The sequence below is a fragment of the Harpia harpyja genome, chromosome 14, assembly GCF_026419915.1.
Source record: "Harpia harpyja isolate bHarHar1 chromosome 14, bHarHar1 primary haplotype, whole genome shotgun sequence".
Classification (NCBI taxonomy): Eukaryota; Metazoa; Chordata; class Aves; order Accipitriformes; family Accipitridae; genus Harpia; species Harpia harpyja.
In genome coordinates, this window is record NC_068953.1 from 27,152,582 (window position 1) to 27,177,886 (window position 25,305).

Below are 25,305 nucleotides of genomic sequence, written 5' to 3' on the forward strand. Positions count from 1 at the left end.
TAAATGAAGATAGGTTGTTGGGTAATTAGATATGATATGTACTGCAGCAGCTTCCTAGACTTCAATAAGCTAGTCCATTGCTAGAGAAGTTCCCTTGAGTTCTCAAGGGGAGGGGACAATTCACTGTAAATACCCAGCTCATTTCCCTCTATCCATCCAAAATGGTGTCGCCAAGCTCTTTTTTCTTTCTGGTTGCTCCAAGCACATTCGGTTGTTACAGGAGTTAGCACACCTAGCTCAAATGTCATGTTTCATCAGCACTTCGCATTACGCCACCACTCTGCTTCTCTCACCTTATTTTCTTGCGATACTCTACCCTCTCCACAGTTTCACTAATAATGTCCAGCTTGTACCCTGTGCAACTGCCGTTTACATGGTCACTAGGAGCTTCTCATGCACCACTGGGTGTGAAACACCCCCAAACAACTTGTAAGGCCTGTTCTATTCAAATACATGCTTGCCCAAAGTCCGTTTCCTCTTTGATCTCTAGATGAAAAAAAACTTCTAGCCATCAAGTTGCTAACTCACAAGGAAGACCTAATCTGAAAGCCTCTAGATTCACTTTCTACCTTAAAAAAAATAAAACAAATGTCCTCTATCTTCCACACCCTCAATCCCCTTTCCAGCTTCACCTCATCCTCCCCGTCTTTGTAATACATCATGCTGGGCACTAACGAACACTCTCTGTGCTCTGGAGCTAGCAAATCCCCTTGTGTTCTACTCTTCTCATTCCATTTTCCATGGCTGAATGCTCTGGGAAGGACCATACATGCTCTTTCGTTCTATGAAATACGTGACACAACTTTGGAAGCTGCTAGAATAAATACTTATCTTTTCTATTTGCTGCTATCCAGCTTCCACAGCAATCTGCTCTTATAATGCACACATGCCTGCCTTCTATGTTTACAGCTGTAAAATAATGACATCCAAATCAATATTTTTGCTCTTCTATCTCTATTTTCCTTTTCTCCATCATGTTCTGCTTTTTTGTCTCAGTATCACACAGTTTCAAAATGACTAGCGCTAAATGTACGGGACAAAATAACTTAATTGCTTTTATTACAGTTACGAAGCATTTACACCTTTTATGGCATCAATTTCTGTAGGAAAAAAGTATTTCATAAACACAAGCATAATTTTATCCATATGATGACTGCTTTATGATTTCCTTACTATTATACCCGGTGAAAAGATAAGTTGTTTTTCCGATTGTGACTAGCCAGTACATGAGTGTACATAAAACCAGTTAATGCTATCTGTCCAGAGGGTGTTTCACATTAAACTCAGTACTGATATATACAAGGATTTTTTATTAAGCTGATGAATACATAAAAGCAGCCAGATGCCAAGCGGACAAGAAATATGCTTTTCTCTCAGGCGCATTAAAAGCACCCAAGTCCCTGCACTCTTCCTATTTCTTTTTCCCCAAAACACAAACACAGAAATTATCTAATAAATGCCTAAATAAATTGATGAGATGTAAATGTAAAAAATAGCTATTTAATTCTAGTAACTGGCCTTTTAAATTACAATAGAATTTTTGCGAAAAACACCATAAACAAACATTTTCATAGTTAAGATGATGCTACATATTTGAACCTAGCATACAATTACTCTTGATTTTTTTATAGATTTCATGTGTTCCCTTTTTCCAAGCCCACTGTAAGAACAAGTCTGACACAAAACTGTACAGACAAATAGTCTTCCCTCTGAACTGTCAGCCTTCAAGGCCTTTCCCGAGTTTACCAGGAGATGGTGCACTAGTCCCAGCTTTAATAAAAAGAGCTGTGTACTGAGTATAACTATTCAAACTTCTACTTGTCAAAGGAATATACTTTGTTGCAAATTTTTAAAAAGTCTTATTAGTAAGTAAAAAAAAGTCTTAATTTTTCCTAAGGATAACACACGGGATTTAACTTTATCATGGATGCAATAAGGAAAAGCACAAACCTAGCACAGATTTGCTAATCAATTACTGGGAAGGGCTTAAGATACTTCTTAAAGGCCTATACAGGTAAATATCATGGAACACAACGCACAAATGCCTCCCTCCAGTTCCAAGTATGTAATAAAAAAATTGTATGAGTGGAAATTAGTTGTAGCTATGGGTATCTGAAATGCAATTAGAACAAATTATATTCATTAATGTAAACAATATAAGCTATCATGCAAGCCCTTTGTTTCTATGAAAATAAGTATTGTTTCTTTGGGGCGCTGAATTCATGTTTCCAGGACAACAGATACTTCCATCTGAAACTGTCTGCTTTTTTATGAAGGATCTGATGACACTTTCAATCAGAAACATACACGGAGGGAAGCAATTTTGTTTCAAAATAGGCAGATACAATTATAAATGTAGAATATCATTGTGTTTACACACTGCTGCAATTGCAAGTATAATGTTGTCTTTTGATCTAGTTGAACAGGCTTCACAGAGAGAAAATACAGATGACAGAGGCTGAAAAACTCAGAACCACAACTTCCTTCCAGTAAGTCTTCTTTCATTTCTTCAAGCTATTAAGCAATTCTGTATTTTCTAAGCTTCTGCAGAAGACACACACCTCCAATTGGAAACGGAAATTGCCCAACCAATTACAGACACTGGTTTCTTTCTGCTTAGATATTTGCTTTAAACGTAACTTAGATGGAACAAATTATGATGGTTTTCAGGCAGCCTAGCTGCTTGGACTTGCCACAGAGCAAAGGTCAAGTCATATCATAGGAAATTTAAAAGAAACTAATTCTTTGCATACCAGAAAGTTAAAGGGCCACGTGCAGTGATCTGTAAATGAAGATATGTTTTAGATACACTCACTTGTGGATAACTATGCAGGATATCACATTATATTAGATCTATTAACTGTCTTTGTAAAGCAGCATATTATTCTTCCACACTTGGACTTACTACATCTGAAGTTGCTCTGGAGGAATGATCGAGGGAAGAGGTAATCCCTGATTTTAGCCATCAGAGATCGAAAGAAACAGCTCACAGAGCAGGAGTAATAACAAAATTAAATCCTACTAATAGGCCCACCAACTGCTATGGCTAAGTAAGAGTATTCATACTGCAGTTTGGTTGTGGTGGTTTTTTTTGATACTTCGTTGATGATACAAGGTGTGTTTGTGTACAAAAGAGGAAGGAGGAAAGAAAACAGATAAAGACAGATCATGTGGGTACTGGAGCAACTGAAAAACATTAGACTCCATTACATTACCATGCAGCCAACTATGGAGCATACTAATATTTCTGGATCAAATTGTGGTGGTCACAAATGAAGTCAGTACCAATTTCTTTTACAGATTGCAGCATTAGTTGATCTGTTGTGCAGTTCAACTGGGATGTCTGATGTTAGTCATTTTTCTCTTAAGCAAGGTACGTTTTACCCATCTAGCCCACACCACACACATACGTTACTGATGCTAAGAAAAAAAAAAAATTGGAGCGTTACCCTCATCTCCCTTCTTTGTTGGGTTGCCATATTTTTATCTCTTTAGTGAAGAAGAAAAAAGCCCAATAGGTAAAGAAGTTCTCTTAGCTTTTGCCTTTTGTAACTCTGATTACACATTTCTTCAACAAATGCTCATCTCTAGCTGCAGTAATACCTTTGTGCTTTAGTGTTTGTTATTGAGGAATGTACATTACATGTGTGGTACAGCCAAACAGACAACTGTGAGGATTTCTAAAAACAGATAGGAAGGTCAAACACTTTGGTTCTTTATTGAGTGAATCAATCTATGACTTAGGCGGCAATTTTGTTTATTTAAAGCACTCGCCCACAGAGGGTATATACATTTGTCCTTTACACCTATCAAAAAGTGATACACTCAACACACACCTCAAACAGAAACTTCCATGTATCACCCTGTTCTGCATACTACAAAAGCTTCCTCTTTGAACTAATACACATAGAGGAACTTGAGCAAAGACATGCCTGATCCTTAAATGTTTTTATTTCTCTTAAGGAGAGAATTTTCAAAAACCACGTACTAGTACATATACACCAACCACTAGAAGTTTTGTTATATTAATTCCATGCCCCCCTGAAATCAGTATAAGAACATTCCCATAACTTCAAACTAATTTTCTTTTACATCTACTTTGTACAACATGGTATTGTAATATTAAAATTATGGCTAAGAGTTTGGCGATGAGGTAATGAACAGAACTGCAAGTCATCATGACTAGGATTTTGCTGTGTATTTCTGCTTTTGGGAGTAAGGTGGATACCGCAGCCTAAGCCAAACTCTGTTTTCTGACCATAGCAGGTTTCATTCAAAGCACTTCACAAGAGGAAAAATAAAAGACAGTAAAGGCGGCATAATGCTAATGTATCATTTAATAACGCTAACAGCATTGGCAGCATAATGCTAACAGTAATTTTAAAAAATATTCAGGCTTTACTGAATTATAAAGAAAGTCATACAGCAGGAGGGAGAGATGCATCATTAAATGAAACATTCTTAACAGCTTTAATAGAAAAACTGCTTTCCCTTTGTTTTGATATAGTGAATCAATGATTTATTACAAGTAGATGACTTTGCTTTTCTTTGGCAAACTGATAAGATTTTCCTGTTACTACTGGGGATTACAACTATCTGGATTTTCTGCATTTACTTCCTTGTTCGTGCAGTAGCAGCAAGTCTGGTAAAGGATGGTGTTATTAGTGACCTGCCTACTGCAAATACATTTATTTCAATTAAAGAAATGCCAACAGGAAATCAAGAATGAGAAAATTTTCCTAAAGTTGAAAGCTTAAACATATTTATTTACACTTAAGAAATTTTTCAAATTTGTGTGGCTTTCTGACCTCTCAGTTAATCTGTTTGCATCCACAGCTACCCCCATTTGCCCTCTATACATCACACAATGTAATATTGTGTTGAAATAAACTGCATCTGTTAATGCATCATGTTGACCCTACATGAATTTTGCAATTAAAAATCCACATATTCTACAATACTGAAACAGGAAGACAAAGAACTTCAGCTTTTCACAAACACTGTGCTGTTAACAATCTGTGTAACAATCTAGTGGGGTGATAAGGTGGGCGTTCCTCACTTACACTCACAACGTGCATCAGTCCTTTCCAAAGATGAAATACAGTTCTGTGCAAAAGGCCAATGAAGCACTCGAGCCCACAGTCACTAGCAGTCCACCTCTGGTCTACCAGAACAGATTGGTCTCATGCCAAATACCAAACAAAAGAGTAAAATGATAAAAAGTAGCTTGAAAATCAAAGAGTCCTGGAGAACAGCTGTAACCATAAAGTGGAATGGCAGGCAGCTCTGCCTTGTGACTGCATCATTTAATACATGTTCCTTTACGCAATGCTGACTGGATTGCTACCGAGCTCTGGTCCCCACAGTCTATTTTTGGTGCTCTATCCTATTGACTTTTCCTCCTGAGTCTGTAGATCCTCAGTTTGCCACCATCTGGTAACAACAGTGCCTGTGCAGAATTCCCACTCACTTCAGCAGGGAATTCTGCTTTAAAAAAAATCAATTGCTGTGATAAAGTCCCAAGTTTAAGAGCTATCATCTCCTGGCCCTGCTTCAGCAACACTGGGGGTCAGTGAAGTCAGCAAGTCTGGCTGACTGAGAGCTAAGTGAGTTTGAACTTAAAGAAATTACATTTTCCAATTTACTCAAAAAGTGAAAGAAAATACACAAATGAAAAAGCTGTTTCACAGCTGTTGCCTGGACTGCAACTATCATGGTCTGCAAGGCTACAGGAACCCTGATGATTTATAGTGTTTAGGATTAAAAACTGCCAGACCACTTCAGGTTTGGAGTTACAGAACACGAACAAGTTATTTTGCCATTTTCTTGTAAGGAAACAACCAGATGAATCAAATTTCAATAACAGAACAGCTCTTACTCAAAGCAAGAAATATTTTGATGGACATGGGTAGGGAACACACAGTCTCCCATAATATTATTAGCAGACACGGCCTTTATTTTTCTGCAGTAGCAAAATTAAGAGATAGCTTTCAAAGCAATGGACCCTACCAACCAACATAACATTAATATGTTAAAAAATTTAAAGAAAAACTGCAAATGTTTTTATGTGAGTCTATTAAAAGACAATGCATGCTTATGTATGTGACCCAAATTTCTTTTTTTTCAAAATGGAAAGATAACTCTTAAGTATTTACTGTTATTTATGCATATACTGAAAATCAACAGACTCCTGCTTGAAGAGTTTACAGACTATGCATCCTTACTGTTACTAGTAAGGCTCCTCTTTTTTTTTTTTTTAAGAATCATCCCGATGGTGCATTTATTACAATACCATCAGCATAAATAAAACAAAGCAGAACAGGGTGGAGGGAGAAGGAAAACACACATTACAAGCAGGGCCTTTTTTGCTTGATTTCTGAGTTTAAATCACCAGCCTAATTATATTCTGATCTACTCATTTTACATGTGTAACTTCCTAGAACACAGTGCAGGTGTACTAATAAATAGTAGTAACAGTAGAAATAAAATAGGCCAAGAAAATTTTAAGACTTTCTGATGTGTTTGTTTTGGCGGGCGAGGCAGAACGAGATTTGGCAAGAAGAAAAGATGTGTCAGCAAGGGAAAGAAGGAAGGATTCTCAGTAGAAAACAGGGAGGAGGGTGTGGGAGACAGAGAGCAAGTAATACCAGAGTCTAGTACAGTCCAGATCAAATGCTTCAAGTTGAAGAAACTGATTTTTCTACTGCTTCTCAGCTAGTAAAACTGAAAGCACATTTATCTGAATTTTAGCAGACATGCACAAGCACTTTCGAAACCTTATAGAAACAAGGTCACAAAGATGACTAGCTTTATCTTAAAAATGCTGCATCACGAGGTCCAAATTATTTATACAGAACACTTTTTAGGGAACGTTACACGTGGTCAAATCTTGGCCAAAAGCAGCAGAAATGTATCATCATCCAGGACAGGCGCACACCTCCAAGCCTAGCACCAAGGTACCGCTGTGGCAGGAGGCCCAGCACCACACATGGCCTGTCTCTGGCCCTTGCTGTCACTGGCTGCTATGCAACCTGTCCGGTTCACCAGAAGCCACAAACTATACGTGCACAAGCCAGGACACTTGACTGATGCACCCCAGAGACTACAGACACGCAGCCTGAAGAGCAGCGGCCTGCTGTGAAGAAGGCAGTGTTCAGCACCACCTGAACGGGAGGGCCATGGCCATGGCCCACAGCACCTGCATGATGCATTGGGCCAAGCCTTGCAAGTCTTAAATGAAGAGAAAACCAAACCAAACCTTTTGTGCATGCTCCCACTGTTAACAGATAAGGGTTTTTAAAAATTATTTTTCCAGACTGGCCGCGTCACCTAGTATGTGGCCTATATGCTGAAGGCCAGGCAAATTATTTCTAGGAGTCTCACTTGCTAACACAGCCCCACACCAATTAAAGCTCTGCCATCCCCCAACACCCGAGTTACAGTTTTCTTACAACTCCCTCATTCGCCACACAAATCCTTTACCTTGCACACTGTTGAGTACCTAGGCAGCATACTACCACAGGAAGAGCGCTCAACTCCCCTAACCACACACCTGGAAATCTGACATTAACACAAAACCCGGAGCGGGAGGTTTGCTTTGCTTGTACCTGTTTTTTTAGCAAGAGAGAGGCCTTCTCCCCGCTGCAATAACCAGCGCTGCTGAAGGCTCACAGGCTTTAGGCGGCCCCACAGGCGCTCTGACAGCGATGCCCGGCGGGGCTCGCCCCCCTCGGCCCCGGGACGCGAGGGAGCTGCCCCCGCCGCGCTCCTCAGCGGCGGCCCGGGGGGGGGGGGGAAGGGAGATGAGGCGCTGAGAAAAGCCCCCCCGCCCCCGCGGGCGGCCCGGCACCCCCTCCAATGAGAGGCCGCGGAGGGAGGCGGCAAGGGCGGGAAAAGCGGAGGGGCGGCTGCCTCGCGCTGCCTCACAGCCCCGGGGCCGCGGCGGGCGAGGGCTGCGGGGCAGCTTTTCTCTCCTGATGGCGTCGTTCGTCACAGGCCCCTGGCTCTCCGCGTTGTATGACCGCACGTCCCTCGTGAGCCCTGCAGAAGGACATTACATCCCCATTAACAGCTCTGCCCAGAACATACACGCGACAAGGTTATCTAAAAGTAAAAGCTAATTAAACCAAAATCCTTTGGTCACCAGGTCAAGGTACAGCATAAATAGGGTTGGTACAGCCGCCGTGAAGTGCGCTGTAAAGGTGTGTGATCTTTGATCGGGGCGAGGCGCCACAGGAGAACGGCTCTTTGGACTTCCTTTGAAGGGTGCAATTAGCGGTGATGGCTGTTTGACGATGGGAGATCGCTTTCAGCAAACAACCTGCCCGCTCTCTATTCACATCGGCACCTGAAGGTCAATAGTTACTTAGTCCAGCTGCAGGGAGCCGAGTCCACTGCCTTGCGAACGCTTTATTTCCATCTCAGTTATACTTTCAGGTGATCTCGTTATCTTGTGCGCTCCCCGCCCGGCAGGGATGTGCTGTACAGCAAAGACTGCAGACGGCGAATTAAAACTGTGCTGAGTAGCGTGGCTGTTTGTTTAATCTGAAAGCTTTTTTGGGAAATGTCCAACACCAAATATTGGCTGGATCCAGCCTATCATTCCCATTACTCTTGTTTGTTTTCTACACCTAGTCCTAGGGACAACCACCCTCTGCACCGATGGAGACAGATGATAACTGCGGGATGAACAATTTTCTTTAATGATTACATCAGGCCCCTCTGTGAGTTACTATTTTCTACAGAAACCACACGCACCAATGAAGTAACTAGATAGTATAGTACTATACTAATAGCATCTTGCAATAGAGAAATGCAGGGGGTAGGGTACATCAGACACAGAAATGCTGACACCAGGGCTATCAGATGCAAAGAAAACCAAATCAAAACAACAACATAGCTCTTGGATAACCACAACGATACCAGATCTGCGGTTAAGGCCTTTAAGTACTATTGTAGTAACAAAAATTAGTAATTAATGATTGCATGTATACTGCAGAAAGTAACCTTCTATTCTTCCAGAAAGTTATTTACAGACTACTTGACAGCCACCTGCAGTTAGTAAGCATGACCATAGATTCTAATAATGCATTTCTAATGGTGATTAGAACCATTAAAAAACATTTCTAATGGTTTCTAATCTATATTTGAAACTAACAAGCCAGTGAGCATTTTAATTTAACTTTGTAATTAATATTAAAGTTGGAAGTGATACAGTTCCATGGAAAAGTACTAGACAGTATAAGCAAAGATAGTGATTGTTAAAAACAAACAAACAAACCAACCAACCAACCAAAACCAAGAAGAGAATGGAGTAGGAGACAAAATGGAGAGAACAGAATGGAGAAAAGGAAGAAAGTTGCTGTATTATTTCAACAGCCTTAAATTGTCCGTGGAATAAAAAGTCATGGGTTTGCATAAGACAGGACATGGAAGTCTTACTGTTCTCATAAAAGTCAGCTCATAAAATTCAGCTAATTAAGTCTTTACTGTCTTAACTCTGATGTTTGTAGAATAAGGCAACAATTTGTATATTGCTTTATAGATTTATGTTGAGGGGGGGGGAGATACAGTAATTTTTCTTGGTGGGCTCTACTTCCAAGAAAAAAACCTCATCTATGCAGGAGACCAAGTATTTTTAGGGACAGTCTAAGAACGCACAAAATTGTCCCAAGAACTTTAACAATACCCAGTCTTTTTGAAGTGCAGAAAACCTTTTTGATTTCTCACATTATGTGAAAACCCTCCCCACAAATCTACATTTAAAAAAAAAAAAAAGGAGCAGCTAACAAAGCAAAACATTCTATTACCTTAGCTATTATGCTTCAGGACAGGATGAGAGAAGCAACAACCTGTGACTGATGGCAGTCACACTGCTTAATGTGCTACTGCAAGACACCACTGGAAAATAGTTAAGTACAAAAATTATGTAAAAATGACTTACACTTATTTCCCTAATGTTGACAGATACTTAGGTCATAGTATTTACAGACCATACAAGTGATTTACTGAAGAACAAACTAATTTAATTCATGCATCAACTCAAGAGCACAGCACTTTTTATTTGATACAGTCCAGTAAAAATATGGAAATACAGAATAACTTACAGAAAATATTTTAAAATGTTTCTCTATTAAGATACTTAAAACTTGTGTTCTGTGGAGCACTGGATTTTTGTGGTTATATGCTGTCCAATCATCTTGTAATGTCATTCCTTAACATGAAAGCTAAGAACATATTCTGAAGTCTTGTAGTTCCTGTTACTCTTAAAGATAAATACTGCTGAGTCATCCTTACTTGATAAACAAATATTTACGCTGCATCTGCATACAAGTATGGGATAAAATAGCATTTTAACTTTTTTTTTTTCCCAGCATCAACAAATCTGAATAAGACAAAGCTTCTGAAGCCAAGCTACCTTAAAATTCGTGAGACAGCTTTACTAGTTTAAGTTTTGTCTTTGCTGCAGCAGAGTAATCTAAAGCACTTCACTATTTCCCACTTACAGGGACTTTCTCCAGTTAGGAGTTGTTTCACTTTTGCTTTCTTCCTCAAAGAAAGTAATATGCATTCTGCAGATCCATTGTAAAAGAAACTGTGTAATATACTGTGCAACTGCTTGGAAGGGGACACATACTGAAAATATCCACAAAAGGACTGTTCTACCACTGGATGCATGTATTGCCTCATTAATTTACTGGGGGTCTGCCCATTACATTCTTTCCCTGGCCAACCCATAAGAAAACACACAGATGCTTAAAGAGGAACTGTCTCTTCATAGAATCATCGTAATTTTAACCTGTTATTTTCTCTTCGTTAAAGCAAATGTCCTTAATAGCATGTATCTACAAATGTTTAAAAATATTGCTAACTGTGCAGTACATTTGAGCTTGCACATGAACTACCTTGCATAAAAAGAAATTAACATTACGTAATTAGTTTTGGATAATGCAAGTTTCCTAATTCTAGTAACTTTTTCTAAATTTAAACACTAACAATATTTAAACACAACAGAAATTATCTGATTTCCAATTCCCTTTTAGCCACGCTTAATTCTTATGTTCTAATCCTGCAGTCTCAAATACACTCTTAAATAACCTACTGGACTCCTCAGTAGGTTAAGGTGAGCACAAGTAAAAGTTTTAGTATTAGCAGTAGAACACTAGTTTTGACTTAAATTGTCATCACATCTAATGTAGAAAATTAATTCAAGTATACTTTATGACCATGTATGTTGCCATACAAAGGCATCATCTGGCTATGATGACTATTTGGTCTGTATACAGCATTGAAATACAGTATAGAGAGGGAGCAGACCAGAAATCCCAATGTAGAAGGGCTTTTGGGTAATTTCCATTTATGGAATTTACATGGAACGTTGTAAAAATTTTAAACATATTTTAATTAAAAGATATAAAACTACAAAATTAATGTATTTTGAGAAAAATTAAATTCTACATAAAGTCTGAATGCTTTTTCCATCTATAATTACCATCTGAATATTCAACATTTGACATCATGCCTACTGAAAATGAATATTTGAGACAGATTTTTGGACTATGTGGATGTTGTATGCCAACTTCTAAAGCAACATGAAACTCCTCATCCAGAGTCCAAAAAATGTAGGGAGACCCTAAAAATGTAGCAGAAGCATTTCCGCACACTGATTTCAGTAGTCAAGTTTGTGCAGAAGTGATTCCACTAGATTCATAGGGTACCTTTTTGAGGCAACAGAAGCTTGTTACTTCGTAAGCTTTCTGACATTTTCCAGCTCTTCTATGGGTTTCCATTTCTGATGGATTGTTAATAGCTGGAAGAAATTAAAAGGAAAATATGAATTAAATTAGCAAAATCCCAGTGAGCATTTGCTCCACTCCCACCCCCCCGTATCATACATCAATTTATCAGTGAAGAAGGATTTCTAGTAGCTTTACATTTTCCTTTAGAAGTACGCAAAAATAGCAACTGATGACATATTAAATAATTTGTTGAAGAAAATCACTTGGATATTAAATAAATAATAATGCCAAATAATTTTATTTTTCCTTATCGTAGATGCTCCACTAAACTAAGATTTTTTTTTTCCTTCAGGCTGCAGTACTCAAAAGCATTCTTAGTCAATTTCATAGTTCAGGAACAAGGCAAAGGTAAACAGCATTTCCTCTACACTCCAAATTTCCACTGTTATCAATGGAATTGAGTAAATGGATGTTGGGGGAGGGGGGGTACACCAACCAGAAGTACATCATAAATTCAGGATCAGACCTAGAATGTAATAGCTGAATCCCTATCATTAATACAGAGAAGATACTTTATGTAAAGTTATAAATTAAGCAGTTCCACTTTTAAATAGATAATACGTCAGCTTCACATTTGTTTCCTCACTAATATTTTGCTAGTTCTTACACATTTAAACAAAGTTATTGTGTTTGAAATATATGCTATTTGTACACGTTACCTTCTGAGGCTTGGTAGGCTCGACAGTTTCCCATGGTTCTGGATTGCCACTCTTGTTAATGCTTTAAGAGAAGATAAACCAAAACAGGTACTATGTTTTAGGGTGTGATCTTGCATACATTTTTCTTATATGAGCAGTCTATTGTCAGTAGAACTATTTATGTAAGTAAGTAGTTTCCTGAAACACAACTTTACAAGTTTGGGCATTTCTTTTTTAAATTTTGGGTAGGAATCAATAATGGCTTGCTTTATTTGCAGCTTCCAAAGCACCAAACAAGCCAACATTGTTCAGGTATAATGTGTTATCATAAGGGAAGCAAGCTGAAAAACTAAAACTGAATAAAGACACAGAGAAAAAGTAAGGAGATTCTTACCCTGACAGCTAAAATGCCTATTCCAATCACTTTAAAGTAAATATAAAAATTCCCCAAAGCTTAAAGAGTATAGGACTTAGCTCCAATTATTAGCCCAGCCATTAAAATATTAACTTATTGTAAGTTCATATTATCAAACGCTGTTCTTCATATACAAGTCAATAGCCTGGCTGCAACATATCTGCATGTCATCTACCTATCTGATTATTTGAAGTTCTTCAGAAGAACATTTAAAACCTATTACACCTAAAGCAAAGAAAAAATATAATTATTAAATAAAAAGTTAGGAAATAATTTGGACTACGCTCCAAATTAATTAATTTTTTTCAGTATTCACAATCTGCAGATATCTTAGTCATTACTAGTAGTAGTCCGGAACATCGCCACGGATTTTTATTTTTTTTCTTTTGGTGCAAAACATGATGCTCAGATACCTCCGTTGAACAAAAAATGGTTAGTGTAAACTCCAAGCAATAAGTATTTTGCTTACATCACATCGGATTTGCTGAATAGGGAATAGACAGAAAAAGAGAGCGCCCCAACTGCTGCAAAGGACACGACTCCAGCCAGGGGAATGAGCTGAAAGACAAAAAACGGAGAGTTGAAGAACTAGTGTCCTGGCTACAGAGCCATGAATAGGGGCAGCGAGGGTTACAAGGAGCTAAGGTGTGATTCCCTGTTACGGTACATTACCCCTATATTACTGTTTGCACCACCTCGCTTCCAACGCGTGGATTTCAACTTACACGCATCCCCTGCTCTCACCATTTCCTCTATAAGGTGCTCGTTATTACATGGCAACCCCCGCGCGCCTGCTTGAGCCAGCCGGCATCCCCTCACCCACAGGGGTTATCACAGACCCAACGCCTCTGACAAACTTACTTCTTTTTTTGCTTTTAGTATCTGGAAGAAGCTCGTGTTCATCCTCGCTGCGGCTGCGGACCTGGAACAAACGGTTCCCTGTTACCGCACCCCGGCTGCGGAGCCACCCCGGTTGCGGGGCCGCCGGCCCGGGGGAGAGGGAGGATGCCTCCGTTACCTGGCAGGGCGGAGAAAAGCCGGCAGCGCTTCCGACGGGCACCAGCGCCGGGGCAGCGTGCTCTCCGCCTTTTATACGCCCGGCAGCGCTGCCTGTGCCCCAACGCATGGAGGCAGGACGCCCGCCCGCCCGCCGCGCCGCGCCCCTCAGCCCGCGCCCCGCGCCGGCAGGGCGCCCCCCAGCGGCCAACGCGGGGAGCAGCCCGCGGGCGAGCAGCGCCGCCCTGCGGCCCGTGGCGGGCGGGCCAGTTCCGGGTCTCACACCGGAGCTGCCCGGAGGCGCTTTTCCCGCAACGCTTCTCTCCGTTACTGCGTTCCTCAAACCCTGCTTCTCCGTTTGCCCCTTGTCTTCTCGTTTGTCTCCTTCTCCAGGCAGTTGCCTGAAGAACACCGTAGCTAGGCAAATGCACAGGCAAGGCCTCGGCCTGCCTCTTTTCAGAGCTCAGCAAGGTGTGTGTAGTGACCAAAACAGGAGCCCGATGTCACTCCGTCCCCTTCTGCTGCAACAAAAGCTTAACCCTGGCACAGATTCTTGTCACCCTACTGTGTTACGCAGCTCCTATCATTTCCCAATACCCCACAGTCTGAGAAAAACTCCTACCGCAGGCAGGCTGGAGGTACATGGTGCCAGCAGACTCCTCCTGTCAATCTGTTCCTACCTTTCCCTCTTGCCCACCAGAAAGCAGTAAGAGGAAGGAGAGGCTGCCTTTACTGGATGCTCTGCTGGCTTCGTGTAGCAAGGAGGGGACACGACAGGGCACAATTAGCGCGGCTGGTCCTTTTAGGGAACGAGTACAGAAGTTAAGCAGCAGCATCTTTGAAACAAAGGAGCTGACAGCATTTTGCTGTCCTAACAACTTCCAGGTCTGGCAATTCTAAAGCAACGCTCTCAAACGCTGGAAAGCAAAATAGAGAGTTACCTTGAAGGTCTTCATACTTTATCTCCAGCACTACTGCTGAGAAACCTTTGGGTGTTTGGGAAGTTCACTGGCACTGGCCTACTTGTTGCCAGCAATAAAGCAGCAAGATGGTCCTTCCTTAGAAAACGGTGATCAAAGCCACCGAGCTGGAGGACAGTCGTTTATATCTGAACCCTTTCCTAAGTTACAACGGCTTCTACTACTACCCTTTGCCCTCTGCAGTCGCTAACTGCCTTGGAACTTCCTTTCGTGATCCCTCTCACTGTAAACTGCACTGCAGCGTAGGCCCTAGTGTCCCTGTTATGAGAAAGAAGTATTTGCTAATGGGTTTATAACTTAAGAACCTCAGCTGAAATAAGAAACTATCTTTGACAGTGGAGTATTTTGTTCACAAGCATTTTCATGGGGAAAAGGAAAAAATAATTAAAAAACTACCTACCCTGGTAAAGTTAAAATGCACAGTTAGATACATGTAGTAACAATTTCCTTTGATTTATCTGTGTATTTAGAAGGCGACCTACAAAAAAATATTGTCAAAGAACGGTTGGGTGGGGAAAAGAATTCTGCAGGAAGTGTTATAAAGCAAACTCCCTTCTCTAAAGAAGAAATTATTATAATTTGAGTTGATGACAGACTTAGTATCTGCTTACTCAATCCAAATCTTTGTACACTAAGAAGTAACTGATCTAAAATTAGTCCCAAAACCCCAGACTCCCAAACTTACAACAAGGTATTACTATGTTACTGACAACCTTTTCACTGCGGCTATATTTTGGAATCTGCTTCTAAGAAAGCAAGCCTGTGGATACACACATATAAAACACCTTACATTTTATATAGTATGGGACTTACTTCCTCCTATTTAACATTCTGAAAGCTTTTCTATTTGTTAAATATTCACTGTCCTTTGGAGACTTCACAACACATTTTAAATTAAATATTCTTCTTATGCCAGTGTTTGTTCTGAAAAGTGGGACATCTACAGTAACTAAGCTGTTCCACAGTGCTTTATCTAAGTATCTCAATTACTCATTTCATCAGATGGAAACCTAGCCAAAGCAAACAAGATTTTAATTTATTCTCCATTGTTGAAATCACAGATTTTTCACAAGTGAAATTTTACTCTATTTCATACACACTGAAAACTACAGTAGGTACAGTATTAAAAAGCAGGAAAGATGTAAGCCATTGCAAAATCTTTGCAATATATTTTACAATACCTATGCCACATCACTCCTTTTTGATTCAAGAGGCTAATTCTTGATTACAAAATTTTTCATAAAATTCCAAGTCTTTTGTGTTTAAGGATGGTTTTACAGTCCTCAATGATTTTACAAAATGCTCGTGTTTTACAGCAGTTGCTTCAAGTCCATTCTCCTGCAGTGCCAACAAAGCAGCCTTCAAAAAGAAGAAAAAAAAGAAACAACTTGAAGTCTTATCATGTTTTAAGTTGCAAAGAAGTTATTGTAAGTATTCTAAAATATTTTACATGAAACAAAATTTTAGGTAAAGCATCTGAAAACAGCATTGTATAATTTATGGTTATTTAACAATAGATAAACATCAAGTGAGATTACTGTAACTTTTTCATTCACTTCTTTCTCTAGATTAGACAATATATCCTTGATCACTTACATATTTGGATTTTCTTCCTAGTCTTCTCTCTTTTATACAACTTATTTCAAATACTTACGGATTTCTCTTCTCAATTTTTTTCTCTCTAGCCTTGACAGTATGTGCTAGTTTCAGCTAAAAATGCTGCAGTTGCTTGCAGTACGCAGAATACAATTCATCTAGGTTTGAGCTTGGATTAGAAAGGGCAATGTGAAACAAAGGGTAGTCCACTTCCTTAACTTCTTGTAAATTATCACAGAAAGCTTCTATTCTTATTTGGCTTTTTTATTTAAAGAATTAGCCCATGTTCAGTTCTTCTGTTTTACTCAGTCTCTTTATGTTTTCATTACAAACTGTGAAAGAATCTGTACTACAGATGGCTTGGTAACATCTATGAGTTAGCACTCTCCTTCCATTGAAAGGTTTCATTTACAGTTTGTTTCACAGATTAACCATCAATCTTTTCTTACCTCCTTGCACAGATTCTCAATATCAGCTCCAGAGAAAAGGTCTGTTAGGACTGCCACATCTTGTAATGACACGTCAGTATCTAATGGAATTTTTTCTGTGCAGATTTTTAAAATGGAAAGCCTTCCCTGTAAATTGGTGCATATTATACAAGAAAACAAAACCAAACAAACCAGTAATTAATCCCTCTCCAAAGCAGTACCAAATTTGAAATTAGAACTAAGGAAAATCCAGAAGAGTACCAAAACCAAAACTACACATTTTTGGTGGAAGAGTGAATAAAATGCTATTAATGGAGATAATAATTACTCTTACGGTTATGGTTCTCTCATATATTAGTCTGTTATTCACAGTTACTCGTTACTTCATGAAAACACAGTATTTTAGACTGAAGAGTCCATATTTGGCCTGCTTTGGATCAACTCCTTTTTTGGGGGAAAGTTCAGGACAAGCAGCTACACCACCCTTGGGAACAGGGCACAAGAATGATTTGAAGCAAGGACAGACAACTTGTTACAGTACTTCCTAAACTGCAGCTTGATTTTGTAAATACAGAATTATTCCAGATTTTGTCTGTTTTCTATATGCAATAGTATAACTACATATACCAGTTAAAGTGTTACTGGTGTTTAAATTACAAATGTAATTATTCCTTTCTAGACTTCATTGTACCTTGAGTCTGGTGACTGACCTTCGGCGAATCAACCATCAATTATTAAATGTATTATAGGAATATGCTCCCTTTGCTCTTAAAGTAAAGTATGCTGGCAATTAATATCTCTCCTTTCAAAGCCACGTATGGATTTGTAATACATCACCTTCAGATCTGGAGGTGGAATATAGATCACCTTGTCTAGCCTTCCAGGACGCAATAAGGCATCATCCAACATATCTGGTCTATTTGTTGCAGCAACTACCACAAAATCTTTGTTCAAAGTTTCCTGACACTCTAGCTGAGTAAGAGATGATATAAACAAATTAGTGCAACATGGTTAAGATAACTGTTTAGATAATACCTAACTACTAATGAGAAAAGGGGAAGGGCAAAAAGATTATGTATCTTTACATGTAGTTATATTCCTTTCAATATTAATATTTTTTCTCTTAAGGTAAAAAAATGCCTTGGCGCAGGCCAGATTAGGTGACAGGGAAGAAATATAGTTAGTATCTGCCTTGACAATAAATACAGACTTTTCTTTGGCCAGATTGTAACAAAGACCTTTTATATGCAAAAATTCAGTATCTTATAATTCTGAAACTGTTTTCTTCAATTTTCCCCCAGAGAGTATCATAATATTAAGACAGAAATTTAAATACAGAAAAGCTAATTATTAAATGTTGTGAACAATTCACTGAAAAGTCCAGCTGCAACTTTTTGTTTAAATAAGTAACTGATCATAACTGTACTGGTTTTGTATAAAGTATGTATGAGAAAGCACTGCAAATGAAGTAGGGGAAATGCTTATAAAAAGTAAGTTCAGGAAGGAACCTGTGTAATAGTAAAAATAGCACAATTAGTCTAAAAAATTACCTTAGTGTCAAGCAAGAGGTTTTTTGTGACAGAAGATGAACACCAACTAGCAATGCTCATTAGCCTGTGTAGGTATTTTGTTCAAACAAAGTCCCATTGAGGAACAGTGTATGTAAAAACAGTTAGCAGCCTATATATGGTTGTGCTGGTTTTGGCTGGGGTAGAGCTAATTTTCTTCATAGTAGCTAGTATGGGGCTATGTTTTGGATTTGTGCTGGAAAGTGTTGGTAATACAGGGATGTTTTCATCATTGCTGAGCAGTGCTCACACAGTGTCAAGGCCTTTTCTGCTTCTCACCCCACCCCACCAGCGAGTAGGCTCTGGGTGCACAAGAAGTTGGGAGGGGACACAGCTGGGACAGCTGACCCCAACTGACCAAAGGGATATCCCATACCATATGACGTCATGCTCAGTATCTAGAGCTGCAAGGAGGAGGAGAAAGGGAGGAGCGTTCGGAGTTACAGCATTTGTCTTCCCAAGTAACTGTTACACATGATGAAGCCCCGATTTCCTGGACATGGCCAAACACCTGCCTGCTGATGGGAAGTGGTGAATGAATTCCTTGTTTTGCTTTGCTTGTGTGCGTGGCTTTTGCTTTACCTATTAAACTGTCTTCATCTCAGCCCATCAGTTTTCTCACTTTTACCCTTCTGATTCTCTCTGCCATCCCACTGTGAGGGGACTGAGTGAGCGGCTGTGGTGGTGCTTAGTTGCTGGCTGGGGTTAAACCACGACAATGGTATTTTCTAAAAACTGGAAATTATGACAGAGTAGAAGAGCATCTTGTATATTTTTAAGCTTGAGGATTTTAAGTTTAGAAAGTGTGAATGCCACCAACTAAAATTTTTGGAACAACTGGACAGCATTTATCATTCTTCCTATATGGAAAAGTGAACATAAATACCTTTCTTTCCCCATCACTTTGTTCTTGACATTGACCCTCAAGCTGTAGTTTGCTTCCTCTTCTTTCTGTGACTTTCAGCCCAATACCATCCAACTCATTGAGCAGAACAGAAAGAACCCGCTCTGAGACACCATGGCCAGTTTTGCGGTGTGACCGAGATCCCAAGATAGAATCAATCTCATCTAGGAATACTATTGCTGGAGTATTTGCTCTTGCTTGGCGAAAAACCTTTTATTTAAATATCAATAAAGTAAAAAGTTAATGCATACATTCTACCAGGTAAGGTGAAAACACCTATTTACATACACTCTGTATTTACATACTTTAAAGATAGATTCATAAATATTCACAAGAGCTGTTCTGGCTTACATTTACTATAGGCAAATTCTGCTTCTTATTTAAATTCTTAAGTGAAGTGAAAACAAAAGGGTAGAAATACTTTCACAATTTAAAACTGGCATAATTTTAGGGCTAGATTCTCAGTTCATATAAATGTGAATCTGTTAAGCTATTTCTATTTAATAATCAGATGAGAGCTTTAACTATCATCTTTTCAGTAACAAAATTTAGGCCTAACTAGTACTTTACAAAAATCAAGCAAAAATAAGCTACAGACTTTACACAAATTAAAAACTGTACCTGAGACAAAATCTTCTCTGAATCTCCAACATAAGGTGAGAAAAGGTCAGCACCACTTACAGAGAGAAAGGAACAGTGACAACTTGTGGCCACAGCCTTCACCAGTGTGGTTTTGGCACATCCGGATGGCCCATAGAGAAGAATACCCTTTGGATGAGACAGGCCCATCCTAGCAAAAGCCTGAGGAAATTTCACAGGCCACTCAATACTCTGTCAATACATAAAAAAGGGATGAAATTCTTACTAAGAAAACTAAAGTTCATAGGCAATCAATAAGATTACTGAGCACATTAATTCCTATCCTTGGCACGAACATTAATTTGAAATCAGAGAATACTAATTTGGTCTTCCTTCATGTAATGCCCTTCTTAAACTTTCCTCTCTGTCTCAAGCAGAACAAAAGGCAATCCTTGAAAGATGATACGCGAGAGCCATCACTGGCTACAACTTCAGGAATGGACAAATTATCTGGCTACAAGTTAAGTGTTTTTCAGCTACTAAGAAACATGCTTATTTTCCCACGATATTATGCTTGGTGGTAATACCTTGTGACTGGAAGATTTCTAACTCACAAACATTGTAATAACTTAATGTAGTATAAAAAAATGTTTAAAATAGAATTTATAATCAGGTAATTTGCCAGAGAATTCATTTCCGTAATGTAGCATACAGAATACCTCAGAGGACACAGTTATTAGAAACTAGCTGTTTATCTAAATTTGTTTTATACATTACCTGTTTTAACTTTAATTTCACATCTTCAAGACCACCAATTTGCTCCCAAGTGACAGGTTTACACTCTGTTAGTCCAACTGCATTTCGAAATGAGGATGGCTGAATTTTTTTAAAAGCTTCTTGGAAATCTGCCATGTTAATCACCGTTTCAGCTGAATCCTGAAGAAACTCAGATAAAGCATATTAACAATATTTTTACATAATAACTTATAATGCTGCATTAGTATGCAAAACACTTCACAAAAGGCCAAATGCAACTAATAAAGAAGCAAATACCTGCCCTAACAAGCTTAAGCACTGCAGACACAAAGATGGAAGATAAAGTAGCATATATTCTCTTTAACAGCAAGTTTTTACACAGGGAAAACCAATTTTAACAGAAATTAATGTTTTAGAGAAAACTACTGTTTTTCCCTAAAGTATAGTGTAGCAGTGAACCATCTGGAGATGTGAGCCGAGTAACAACCGGACACCGATACGGTTAAAGTTGTTCTCCCTTTATTGCCCAAATAGCGTGCTTATATACCTTGTCAAGCTAAACATCAGCTGTCCACGCGCCAAAAGCTAAAATATAATTGGTTATACTATCTCTGTCCACGCGCATAAACATAGGACACAATTGGTTATACTAACTAAAACATGCGAAACTTGTCTCAGCCTAATTGGTTAAGATAAACTGCCAAATTGAGGTTCTTCGTGCCAAGTTCCCTTTATCTTGGAATGTGCACCTGTGTTCTTCTAATTGGCATCTTTCTTTTTTTGTCTTCTTGTTTATTCTGTTCAAGGCCTTCTAAAGGCGTCTGGAATACTTTTGCGACCGTTAGCTAAATATGTGTCCGCAACAGTATAGCTTCCCTAAATTATAGCTCCATTACACAGTGATCTCCTAAATCAAATGGGTGCTAGTTTCAGGGTTACTACACACCAAATTCTAGAACCTCTTGAATACAATTAAAAATGTTCTAACATCCATTTTCACCACATACTCAAGAAAGTAAGGCACTTTATCTCAAATAGGCTATAAAATACTATTATTAAGCTACAGATGCTGTAACAGAACTAAGATGTATTTTACAAAGGCGCTTGCAGTTCTCAAGCCAAATAGGCCATCTACTTATTCATTATTTTCATTTGTCCACCTATTTCTTTATGGGATACCATGCTCAAATTATTTTGCTTATTACTTTCAATATTTGTAAGGTTATCTGGAGGAGATGGAAGTTCCAGAAATACGATGCTCTCTTTTTTTCTACCCCTGAGTGAAGACAGAAGGTTCTACCATTCTCTGTAGATGCTCTGACCGGAAATTTTGCAAATACAGCTTTAAATTTCCACTCAGCCATTCCAGATGAAAAACCACAGCAAACAGATCTCAAAATTCTTGTAAAAGTCAGAATACAGAGAAGGAATATTAAGAAATAGATATTATAGATATGGAATTAGAGAATCACTAAAAAGTGAAATTTCTGCACACTGGGCAGTTGTGTCTACAGCAATGCAATATCCAGCCATACAACCCAAATGATAATAGTTATTATCACTAGCAGTTACATACTCACGTGTCAACCTAAACTTTAATTTGCAGTTATTATTAAGAAGTAGAATTTTAAATCAAAAGCTTCAAAAGAGAGCTTTGGAGGACATTATAGTTTAGTTTGCCAAAAAGGACTAAAATCTCTGCTTCACACAATCCTAAAAAGATAAGGATGAGGATAAAAACTTTTGGCAAAGCTTTCCACCCAGAAAGGAGAAAACAGTCTTTTCAGGTGAGACCTGAAAGGACAAGCAAAGTGCTCTATTTACATTTATAACACACTTGGTGCTTTTCAGTATTTTAATTCGTGAGTTCTTCAACTTGTTGAGCTTTCCAAGTAAAGCCGAGTATAATGGGGAAAGGGTGGTACATATATTAATGATATTCTTCTCGACTTATTTGCAACCATACCAAAGAGCTGTGGAACACAGCCTGCATAGCAGCTTCTCTGCAGAGTGCTGTAAGGTCAGCTCCAACATACCCAGTTGTCATTTCTGCCAGTTTAACCAAATCAACATCTGTAGAAATCGGCATACTAGATGTAAGCAACTGCAGGATGGATCTTCTTTGTGTAAGTGTTGGGGTCCCGATAATAACCTAAACCGAATATAATAAACAAAAAATTTAAGTAGATATTTTGCTTTATTGCTCTTATTTTATAGACCTAGGCAAGCAACTTTGTCTCTGCTTTATACTGTTTACTGAAGATTTATATATACTTATACTGCAACAAGAGAATTTTACAAGAAACTTATTACTAGAACTATACAAACAACAAATATTTAAAATACCCTTCATTTACACTTACTTTCCAAGTGAACAGTGTTTGTATAAACAGTTGTTCATAAGACACTGTCAGCTAGTGTCCATCAAGTCCTATTTTAAGGTAATTTCAACATAAGACATAACACTTAAATAATAATAATTTCCTTGCATCACAAGGACTGAATTAGACTCATCCAAAAGAAAAAAAATAAATTAGATAAATGTTCATATATTATTAAAAACCTGGTAAAATACTGCCATAAAATATATCTCAACAATCTATAAATCTTGGAAAGTAATGAAAATTATAATTTTGAAAGCATTAGAGAACTTGACTAAACTGGATGACCCAGAAGCACATCTAGCCAGCAAAAGAAACAACACAAGCAAAAGTATTGTGCGTTGCATAACTGCATGTATTCTTTCTTCTTTTGACCGTTAGGCTAGCAGAAGTTTTCCAGAGTTGACCTAGCCTCTGTTACTGAAATCTGAATAGAATTTTTGACACAACAGGTTACTAGTTCTCTGTCACAATAAAATTCTAAGGAGAGATGCATAAATCTTCGATCTGTGATTTAAATGAGAAAAATCTAAGTCTATAATGCTTGACATGCGGAAGCATCTGCAAGCAAAAGAAAACCCTCAAGAACAGGTTCATGTCTTTATGATAAAGAAGCATAAAGACTCCCCTTGTCCATTTTCAAGTATTTGGAGCTCTCGGTTTCCCAAGTAAAATGTGCTCCCTACCTTACCCAAGCTGCAGCAAACTAAAGAAACAGGACACGTCTCAAGCCTGTAGAATCCCCCTAGGAAAAATGACTAGTAGACATTAAAAAAAAAAAAATTACTTCCCCCTGCTCAACCTCAAAAAGGAAACAAAAAGGAGAGCGTATGAATAACAGGGTTTTCTTACCTCTCTGTCAAATCTGCCAGGTCTTCTGAGTGCGGGGTCTAAGGCATCAGGCCTGTTTGTTGCTGCTACAATGACCATCTTACCCTCACTACCTACACCATCCAGTAGTGTTAGCAACTGAGCAACAATACGATCTTCAGGAGCATTGTTTGAACTTCCTCGCTTTGGGCATAAAGAATCAACTTCCTCAATAAAGAGAATGGTTGGGCCTTCATATGACATTTCTCTGCCCTTTTCAAAGACTCTTCGCAAATTCTGTTCACCTTCCCCTGGTCTTGAACCATAGAGGGCTGGGCCACTGATGCAAAACAGAAATGCACCCACTTCTTTTGCTACCGCCTTTACCATAAGAGTTTTCCCTACACCTGGGGGCCCTATTAATAGCACTCCATTAGGGAGAGAAAGTCCTAGCTTCTTAAGAGTTCTTGGAAAGCGGAAAGGCAGATCAATAATTTCTTTCAAAGACTTTCCCACATCATCTAGTCCTGCAATGGAAGTTTTTGCCGTGTCTTCTGATAAATGTCTGTACCATTCAAAAGTGACCACCTCCTTAATTTTTATGCTCGTTTGGGGGGTTATCAGCCCAGCTTCATCCATCAAAGGGTCTACAGACAGTATTTCAATATACACCACGGGATTTTCAAGATTTGGGGAAACAGTAACAACGTAATTAAGTGAAACATAAACGTTTCTTAGCAGTTCTCTGATTGTCTCCTGCAACACCGCTCTAGGAGTTGACTTTTTCAGTGCAGAGCTCTTAAGGACCACTTTCACAGTTGCCTTTTTTAACTGGCGATACGCCAGAAGCTTCAGCTGGCCGACATCCAGCGTGAGGCCCTTTAGGTCCCTTGCAGTCACACCTGCGGTCCTGCAGGTCAGATCAACCTGCAGGTACCCGTCCGCCAAATCGTGCCGGGGCCACGCCGTGCACAAACAGCGGCCGGTAGGCAGAGAGATCCTCAGCGGGGCACCGATCCTGGCTCCCAGGAAGGCGAGGGTGGCAGGTCCTATCCTGCACCGCTGGGTGCCTTCATCTCCCGGGTCCAGGAGGAGCACCTTTAAGGCTGACGCCTCCATCGCGGACTTGCGCGGCGTTCCCTCCGCGAGAGAGGGCAACAACCCCCCCTCCTCTGCGCGGCCCCCTCCAGCTCCTTACTCACCCCGCCTCGCCCTCCCGCCGGCCTCCCGCTCCGCCAGCGCCAGGCCCGCCAGACCTACCGCGGCCGTCCGCCACTCCCACCCCCGCGGCTAACCGGCCAGGCGAAGCAGCCCCCGCGCAAGAGTCCCGCCACGCCGCTCCGCGCCGCGCTGACAGGCGGCCACGCCGCCCCCTGCGCATGCGCCCGCGGCGGAGCACGCGCACTTGGAGGGAGCGCCCTCGGCGGGGCGGGGGGGGGCGCGTCGCCTTCCCTCA

General features: G+C 39.6%; 2 protein-coding genes across 4 annotated transcripts; both read right to left on the minus strand.

Annotated features, from left to right (window-relative positions):
- Positions 1 to 10,041: 10,041 nt before the first annotated feature.
- On the minus strand, positions 10,042 to 13,975 carry C14H15orf48 (chromosome 14 C15orf48 homolog). Of its 2 annotated transcripts, XM_052807803.1 has the most exons (5): positions 13,870 to 13,975; positions 13,713 to 13,773; positions 13,321 to 13,409; positions 12,458 to 12,518; positions 10,042 to 11,809 (listed from the first exon to the last, which is right to left on the minus strand). In XM_052807803.1, exons 2-5 carry the CDS (start codon positions 13,752 to 13,754, stop codon positions 11,741 to 11,743), a joined length of 261 nt encoding a protein of 86 aa, XP_052663763.1. In that variant the 5' UTR covers positions 13,755 to 13,773; positions 13,870 to 13,975; the 3' UTR covers positions 10,042 to 11,740. The 2 variants fall into 2 exon arrangements, with proteins under 2 accessions (XP_052663763.1, XP_052663765.1); XM_052807805.1 differs by having other exon boundaries at positions 13,713 to 13,946.
- A 1,871-nt stretch (positions 13,976 to 15,846) lies between these two features.
- Positions 15,847 to 25,037, minus strand: SPATA5L1 (spermatogenesis associated 5 like 1). 2 transcript variants are annotated; one of them, XM_052808418.1, is made up of 8 exons: positions 23,892 to 25,037; positions 22,625 to 22,810; positions 20,680 to 20,838; positions 19,945 to 20,154; positions 19,306 to 19,533; positions 17,719 to 17,823; positions 16,873 to 16,998; positions 15,847 to 16,186 (listed from the first exon to the last, which is right to left on the minus strand). In XM_052808418.1, exons 1-8 carry the CDS (start codon positions 24,966 to 24,968, stop codon positions 16,034 to 16,036), a joined length of 2,244 nt encoding a protein of 747 aa, XP_052664378.1. In that variant the 5' UTR covers positions 24,969 to 25,037; the 3' UTR covers positions 15,847 to 16,033. The 2 variants fall into 2 exon arrangements, with proteins under 2 accessions (XP_052664378.1, XP_052664377.1); XM_052808417.1 differs by having other exon boundaries at positions 17,689 to 17,823.
- Positions 25,038 to 25,305: the final 268 nt, after the last annotated feature.